Source organism: Pygoscelis adeliae, unplaced genomic scaffold, assembly GCF_000699105.1.
Source record: "Pygoscelis adeliae isolate BGI_AS28 unplaced genomic scaffold, ASM69910v1 Scaffold278, whole genome shotgun sequence".
In the NCBI taxonomy this organism is placed as follows: Eukaryota; Metazoa; Chordata; class Aves; order Sphenisciformes; family Spheniscidae; genus Pygoscelis; species Pygoscelis adeliae.
In genome coordinates, this window is record NW_008825411.1 from 96,494 (window position 1) to 105,070 (window position 8,577).

The following is an 8,577-nucleotide window of genomic DNA, read 5'->3' on the forward strand; positions in this document are numbered from 1 at the left end:
CGCCCCCCCCCGTAGATCCGCAGCCTCGGGACCCTCTTAGAAACGCGCGCGGGGCAAAATGACCGAGAGCCACGAGGAAATGGCTGTAGGTGAACCGCCGGGGTCGCCCAGAAGTTGAGGACGTTTCGTGCTTTTGCAAAGCATCTGCAATTCTTGGATGCCAGCCGTCGCAAAACGCTGAGCGCGGTGATAATGGTGCGTACCTGCCAAAGCAAACCTCCTCCCTTGAAGGGCTATGGTCATTTTCCCTGCCGAGCGCTGAACAAGTGGAGGCAAGCTCATCAGATAAAAGGCGCGTTTACCGAGATAAGGTAACAGCAGAACTCCAGCACAGAGCCCCTGCTATCGCTTCGGAGAGTCCTGGTCCGCTCCACGTCGGGAGGGATCTGGGGTCGGGAGGTATTACGTGAGAGCACAGAGGTTTTACGTGGGAGATGGAGACAGGCCTGGCGAGGCTCACGGCCAGCTGAAGGTGCGTGTCGTTACCAGGAGGGATCCTAAGGGAAGTCAGAGCCTCGCGGCAATCTGCTAGCCGTAGATGCAAGGTTTGTAAAGAACAAAAAACCTCTTTACAAGATCCCAGCTGCATCTCCAGCACAGACAACGCAGCACCGCACAAAGGGCACAGAGCTGCCCCAGAGCAGATGCTTAGGCTGTCCTACTCAGTGTGGTCCTCTCGGCATTTTGCGCCTGAGCCCGCAAACCTGGTGTCTATGGCCGTGATCCCACCGCGGAGGAGAGGGCTTACGGACTGAAAACGGAGTGCTGAGTGTAAGTGGGGGCAGGATCACAGCTCCGGGCTGTGGACTTCCCAAAGCGGAGACTGTCTTCCATACAGGCGCTGAACAAATTCAGCAATAACCGTCAGAAAAAAGTGGAAGGGATGTGTCTGTCCCTTCCTGCAGTCCAGGGGAAAGTAACCGGCATAAATAAATGGGTACCGAATCAGATGGTTCATTCTCTCTCTGCCCTGAAGACCCAAGCTGGTGTTCTCCCGACAAAGGGTGAAAAAAATACATAGTTTTTAATCTGTCCCGTCACTGACCCTCTGTCCAAGGCAACAGAAATAATTAGAGCTTGCTGCAGCTTATTGCTAATGAAAAATGAGGGTTGGGGCCAACCTGCTCCGCGTTTTAAGTTCAGACTCCAAGCGTACGTGGACAGTTTCATGCCCACGAATTGTCTGACTCCTGCATGCTCTTTCAGATATTCGGTACATTCCTGCAGTGGGTGGTGAGCTACAGATCAGGGTCAGAGGTAATCCCCAATTATTTAGCCCTTTTACTGTTCTTGTGCTTGCCAAACAATTCTCCATATCAGGATTTACTCATGACCTTAAGGGACGCTGCCAAGGATTTAGGAGTCCCCCTAAAAAGAGGATCCAAATGAAGTTATTACATTCTTGGGCATCAAGTTAGATTGCTGGAGAGTTGAATTACATTTTCCTGGGGATCAGTTTTCATAAGCTAGGGCTGATGCAATCATCAATTTGCCGTCTCGATTTTGTTTGCTGAATTATTTCTACGTGGAGGGTTCCTTTACAATGTATGACTAAGGCAGCAGCAAAATGTTTAAAAAGGCTTCATTTTCTAAAGCCATTTGCCGAGCAGCAGGTCTCCTGAACGCTTGTTTCAGAAGGGCTGAGAGTCACAGGGCAGCGGCAGCTCGTGTCCAAGGGGGATTTGCAGTTATTTGCAGACGCAATAAAAGGCGGGGGTTTGGGGGTTGGTTTGAAGGTGTGCTGAAGGCGGGCGGGGGGGGGGGTCGAGCTCCCGGACCTGCCCCTTCCCTGCGACTGTCCCCTTCTGACCACAGCGATTTTGGGGGGAAACGTTCCAAAAATCCCCGGCACCGACGTCTGATCGGAGCCTATGTGGGCAGCACTGGGAGTTAACAGATGGGTTGTGGATTCAAGCATACGATAAGGTTACTGAGGGTGGTTTTGTTTTAAAATGTCTCTTACTTAATATATCCATGAAGGCCAGGCATGTGCCTGTGGCCTGTAATCAAATCGCTGACTCTCCCTCTCTCTCATTTCCAGCAATCTCGTTTCAGGTTACTGGCACCGGAGGTGAAAGAACAGCCATGTCTTGGCCCAGCGGCCGAGGCTGGACGCTGAGGTTACGCCGTGCGGGAGGCGCTGCACGGACGCGGTTAGCCCTCGGCATCTGACGGACAACCTCAAGGCCTCGATAATTAATGCACACTACTTTTTGCCGAAATAAAAGTTTCTGCGGGAGCCAAACTGCCTCTAAGAGAGTGGGGGGGGCGGGGTGCACTCCTTGCCCGGCCTTTGCTCAGTAAATGTGGCGGCTCTTCTTCCGAGACAGGCACATCTCCAGCCACGGCACCCGCCTCTGGGATGGACATGAAAGTCCTCCGTGGGCAGCAGGGGAAAAAAACGCCCCCAGCCTCTGGGATGGACATGAAAGTCCTCGGTGGGCAGCAGGGTGCTGTCAGCTACGCAGGACGGTACCTCCATCGAACACCCACCGCCTTACTGCAGCCTGAGGTCTGCGGTACTTAAGCGTCTTGGTCAGCGTAGGATGTACCGAGTGCTCAGGATCAGCAGCTCCCAGGAGACCTGCACATCTAATTTCCCAACCGTACTAAGGCACGTGCAGGAGAACCCGCACCCATCAGCTGAAGGAAGGATCCCGAAAGGGGCACGGTGCGACTTAACAGCGTAGGCTCTGAGGAACGGTTTGTCGCCCACCCGGGCTCTGCCTCGTCCTTCTGGTAGCCTGCAGGTAGTTGCAAAAGCTTGAATTCAGCGTGAAGTCCGGTGGCCTCAGCTCTGTGTGTGACTCACTGTCTCAATAGCACAGCTGGCTGGCCACGCTCGCTGCCACGATGAAAGGAATCGTCCGCAAGTTAGAATAAGTCAAAATTTAATATTGCGAGTACGTGCACTGATCGCTGCTTAATTGCATTGGTTTAGGCTACCATGGACTCTCCCAAAACACTGGGAAAACCTAGCGAAAGCTGTTGTCTCTGTGGAGTCCTGGGCAAGCGAAGGGCCCTCCCCCCGGCACTACCCTGGATCGCTGCCGGGCACGTGAGAGCTGCGGGAATGACGCTGGCACCGCTCAGTGAAACTTGCCCGAGGACTATTCCAAGGAAAGCCATTCCCCTCTTTGCGCAGAGATGTTTGCCAGCACCCAGTGTGGCAGTGGGAGGAATACGTAGGTGGAAACTATTTGGAAGTGGCAAAATTTGTGGACGTTACAATTCATAATAAGAGACTTTAGCCCACTTTGATACTCTGTTTAATAAAACATGCCGGCTTCCCGGTGACATCCTGCCCTGCCTCGCGCGGCCGGCCAAACCCAGGCAGCCAAGGAGCTCACGCTGTTTAACCAGTTGCTGTTAACCGCTGGCTGGTTGCACCATCTCGTGAGAAAGATCTCCAGGCGTGCACACCCGTGCGCGCCCATGCACACCCCTTCAGCTGCGCGCCCGGCTGCAGCTCGACCCTGCTAGCGCCAGCAGAGCCCTGTACCTCGGTCTGCACATGGCGTAAGAGCGATTTCAAAGGCGACGTCGCCTGTCCCCTGCTGCTGTGCCCGGGCCGTGTGGCCTCTGCAGAGCTCAGGTGGGGCAGGGGACGGCGAGGGGTCACCCACCCCATGTGGAGATGGCAGGGAGCCAGCCGTGGGCAGGACAGCTGGGCTGCCAAGCCATCCTGCTCAGGAGCAGGAGTTGCTTCTCCTCCCGAGTGACGGAGTTGTCTGGTGGATGCTTTGCACAATGGTATCTGATCACATTCCTCCTTCTGCCTAACATCAAACAGTGAGTCAGCGATGAAGCCTCATCAGATGTCTCTCTGCTTCGGCTTTCATATCTGAAAAGCAGAAAGGATGGTGCTCTGCAAGTATGCAAAGCAAAGAAAGTAGGGTGCCTTTAGATCTATGGCTTAGAAAATACCACACCTTTTAACTACAGCATTATTTGTTTTTTGCTGGCGTCCATATACCCCAGCGGGAATCAATACCGCCGGGGCTCCTAGTCCGGGGAGATTTTGTTATTTCTGGGGGATGCAGGTAACAAAAGCTACAGGGCCAAACTACATTATGTCTGAGTTAAATATTAACATAAAAAGTATTCTGAACTTGCTAACTGGATTTAAAAAATTACCCCACCACCACCCCCCAAAAAAAATAAAGCCAGAACAGGCCGAAGAAGAGAGCAGGAGTATGTTCCTCCTACAGTTCATGTCAGGACACGGGTGAGTTAAACCTTGACCTCTGAACCTGACGGAGCCTGCTGGACAAGGTCTGCGCGATCTGCCTGCTCGTGGCGTATAAGGCGCCTGTTGATCAGTTCAGGGGGACTTGGTTCAAACCGTAAATACCACTAGCAGCAGCGGCAGAGCGAAGGCTCTTTGTCAGGGCTCGTGGCAGAGGTGGAGAGCGCAGCAGTTCGGCGCGGGAAGCTGGCTGGGAATCTGGCAGAGGGCTCAAGCAGTGCCATGGGGAACCCAGCTGGACTTCTGCAGGGACACCAGCAGCTCCCGTGGCTGGAGATAAGGGAGAACAAGCCCATATACTGCGTGTGGACTTGCTTAGCCCAGCCTGGTCTTTGTAGGCTTGTATGAGCGTGCGGGACCAAGCACCTGCTTGCGAGGGAGCGGGATGCCCCCATGGCTGGCTGAGGGCTGCGGTTGCCCTGATTAACGGGGGGGCTGCTTAATGGCTGACAACACTGAGAGTGGAAAAGGGCTCATTGGCACTCTAACTCGCTAGTGGTTAACGAACATTTGACCCCTTTGAATAAACGCGATGCAAAGAAGACGCAGGCGGTAGGGGAAATACAGGTGCATGGGCTCCTTCATAACAGGCCGGACAAACCATACACTTGAGATTGTTTCCTAGTCGTGCAGACATAAAAAACACTTGGATGTGACTATCATTAAGCTCTGGGGTAGTCCGGAGCAGTCGTGGGAGAATGTAACCAGTTATTTTCGAAATAAGAAGCCAAACCTCTGCATCCAGATCCACCTCCTCCCAAACTCCCAGTCTGATCCCATGTGCATCACGAGCCAGATGTGGCTTGGGCATCACTCCTGCTGCAAATTCAGCTGAAATAAGCACAAACAGGAATTAAATGGAATAGGAAATATTCACGGTGGATTTGTACCTAATCAAGATTACACACAGTTTTGCTGACTGCGTTCCTCTGGTGCGAAACAGGACCACTCCGCACCGCACGGCAGCCCCGATGCCATGCTGCAGCCGGGCTCCTCACCTAAACAGCACCTGGAGGGGAACGTGCCCATATTTACGTAGAAAATACAGCCCACTGGGACAGAGAAAAAGGCAAAGTACACCCAAGGCATCCCTACAAGAAGTACTAGTTGACAGGAATGTCTCTCTTAGTGCCCTTCCCTCTGTATCAGAAGTGATCTGGCTGAGAAGTCCTGGAGCAAACCACAACTGAGGGTGTTGCTGTCTTCCCCAAATACTTTCTCAAATGAGGTTTTTAAATAGTTTTGCCCTGCCTACACGGGCAGCCAGAGCACTTTCATCTCCAGGTGAATGGGAACCGAGGTGGGACTCTGCTGTCTGCTGGGGAGGATCATTTCCATATTGCAGCCGAGGCGGCGAGGCTGGCAGGCAAAACCCGCACGATGGCAGGGAAGTGCTCGTTCTCGGAGATGCCTGCTGATCGTGGCGCAAATATTAACCGCGTGCATCAGTGTTTGAAATGCAAAGAGCACTCTGGCGGTGTGGGTTCGCAGGAGAGGAGGTGCGTTTCGGTTACACCTTCGTGCCGATGAGAACTGCGCATCAGTCAGCAGGTAGCTGCTGCAAAAATGATGTTTATTAACAGGCTATAGGACTCAATTTGTTGCAAGCTCTACCTACGGTGCTCTGAGTAACGACACACCTTTCATTCTTGGGTGGCAAAGATCATGCCTATCCCAGAGGTTCTTTGGTGGGTGCGGAAGAACTTTCCATGTAAATGCATCTCGCCCCCTTCTCCTCCCCTGCACTGGCTGCCGGTGGAGCAGCACTGACGTGCAGCCTCAGAGGCGAGCACTCGCCCACCCTCTCGCACACAGCTGAAGAGGAGTCCGAGACTTGCCTTGTACCTCCGCGGGTTCATCTCCCACGGGGATGCCAGAGTACGTACAGCGTTGGCCTCACACAACCGCTTTGCGGGGCCGAGTATGGGATCTGAGAGGTCAGACAGTGCTTTTGAGCGTTTTTTTCTAAGGGAAAAAGAATAATTTCATCACAAAATATTCGCGTGGCCTATATCCCAATAGTCTGGGGAAATATAAATGGCCACACAAGCTCATTACAACTGTCCCTTCTGATTTTATAAACTGTACGTCTGTATAATGAAAATGAAGTCCCAGCCCTGAAGAGCTGCGAACATCTGCAGCTGCTGCCCAGATGTGGTTGCCCGGAGCCTCTGCAAAGGTTTCAGGGGTAAACCCCCGTCTGCCTCGCACGTAATGCCAAAACAGAGGATAGAGGTTTCATTTTATAAACCTCGACCGAGGAGACATTAGGTGCCTTTGATCTCCAGATATAAAAATGATCTTTTGATTTAAGATTATGAAAATGAATAACCATCTGCTAAGAAACGGCTACGGACCCACGTTTTATTGAGGCCATATGGTGTCCAGGGCTTCTACGTATGAATTCAATTAGCTGCTTGTGTCTGCGTCAGTAATTCTGTATCCACCCAGTCATGTTTTTGGAACAAGTATTATAATATTCCCATGGATCCTCCAGACAGTGGGAGGTGTTTCCTTCACTGTGAAGGTTTTGGGAAGTGATGACTTTGTCTCATTTTCATCTTACCCTACTCTGCATTTCTAGTCCCTCGCTTCTCAAGGCTTGGAGCTTTCCCCAGGATCTCTGAGCCGGCTGCGGTGCTGAGTAAAGACAGCCCCGACTCCAGTTTCCCCATCGGGGCTCACGTTTCGGCTTTCCTTATCACCCTCAGGGGAACCTGTCCCGTCCACCTCTCCTACACTGGGACCGAGTTTGCGGTGTTTTTGAGAACATAACCCATCTCCAACCTAAGCCAGACCTACTCCACTCTCCTTTCCATGGTGCTCACCAGGAGTTTACGCAGGGCTCGGCTCTGCTGAGAGCAAGGTATCTGTTCCTACCACCTTGCAACCTGGAAGGGTGGCATGATGTAAAGATACAGTCCTTTTAATAGGGTGCAGAAGGGTGGGAATGACCAGTTGCCTGTCTGGCCACCAGCCCTGGCAGACAGGCGGCTTGCCGGCCCGGGAAGCCAGGCTATGCAGAACCCAATTAGCTACTATGATCTTTCAACTCTAAGAATCTGGAAGTCCCCTTTTTTTTTAAAGGTGTGGCTCGGCACCACACGCTGCACTCAGCAAGCTGCATATTTGCACTGATTTGCCTCTTTGCAGTGTTGGAAGTGGGAAAAATCCTGTTACGGGAGCGGGCTGGGCAGAAGCCCCGAGAGCAGCAGGTTGTAATTAGGGGCTGGAAGGGCCTCGCTCCCAGACTGCAGCTTCCTCTGCATCCTGCTAACGCATTTGCACAAGAGACAGCCTTGACAAATGCTCCTGAGCAGAAAGCATCCCTAGCAAATGCATGGTGTTTGTTGTTTTCTCCTGACTTTTTTGGGGAGAGATGGGGTTGTCAAGATAAATTGCTATGTACAGACATACTTCTTGAAAGGTTTTTCTTTTTCCCTCCTCTTTCTGTGCACATACCAGTGCAGCATAGACATTGCAGGGTTTAGCTTAGGCTAAGAGAAATCAGCTTTTGTAGAGCCCTGTGTTACGCCAGAACAACACAGAGCAGAGATTATCACACGAACTCCCACTCAGACCGGGGCCGTCTCCTCCCACGAGGACACACTCTGCAGAGACACCCCCCTGCATCCCCCCCGGCCCCTGGGTCCAGCCCTGAACTGCCGTCCCTCATCCCCCTACCCTGGGAGAACAGCCAGCGGTTTCTTCTCTGCAGAAAACCACTTCTTCCCAGGGCTGTCAAGGCTCCGCTCTCCTTAACACCCGCCACAGGCTCGGCATCGCTGCCGCCCCGGACCTTGCCTGGAGCACCGCGCGGCGGTCCCGGCAACCCGCAGGGCTCCTGCTCCGGCTGCTCCTCATCAGCTCGAACACCCCTTCTGGGTGTCTAACCGTCCCCAAGCTGCCGTCACAGGCTGGGCACAGGGTCTGGAAACAGGGTCTGCCGCCCTGGCACGTACCTGGGCTTTGTTTACTTTTTTTTTTCCTTATGAACATTTTTTAATCTTAATGTCTTACAGTTTCTGTCTACTACAGCTGGTGGAAGGGGCCGGCCAGCTGAAACATCCTGACATCCCTTACATCTGTAAAACATGGTCTTACCACCTATCTGAACGCTGGGCCAGAACCCCTCGGACTGTCCTGCTTCCTCTGTTACACTGAGAAAATTTGAAGCAGGATGATGCATTAAAATCCATGGCCCGCATTGCCCTGCTGTCCAGAACGGCACCGTCACGCAGCAACCGCCCCGAGCTGCCCATGGTACCGTCTCTTGTTTTACGGGTTTCTCACCAATGATCTGTGTTTGACTCTGTTTCAAGAATGGC

General features: G+C 52.8%; 1 protein-coding gene across 1 annotated transcript in view; it reads right to left on the reverse strand.

Annotated features, from left to right (window-relative positions):
* BHLHE40 (basic helix-loop-helix family, member e40) overlaps nt 1–6,924 on the reverse strand; it is a 12,571-nt gene extending 5,647 nt beyond the window's left edge. The window contains 3 exon segments of the mRNA XM_009330629.1: nt 4,983–5,080; nt 6,021–6,214; nt 6,821–6,924. Of these exon segments, the coding sequence (XP_009328904.1) occupies nt 4,983–5,080; nt 6,021–6,214; nt 6,821–6,924 (396 nt within the window).
* Nucleotides 6,925–8,577: the final 1,653 nt, after the last annotated feature.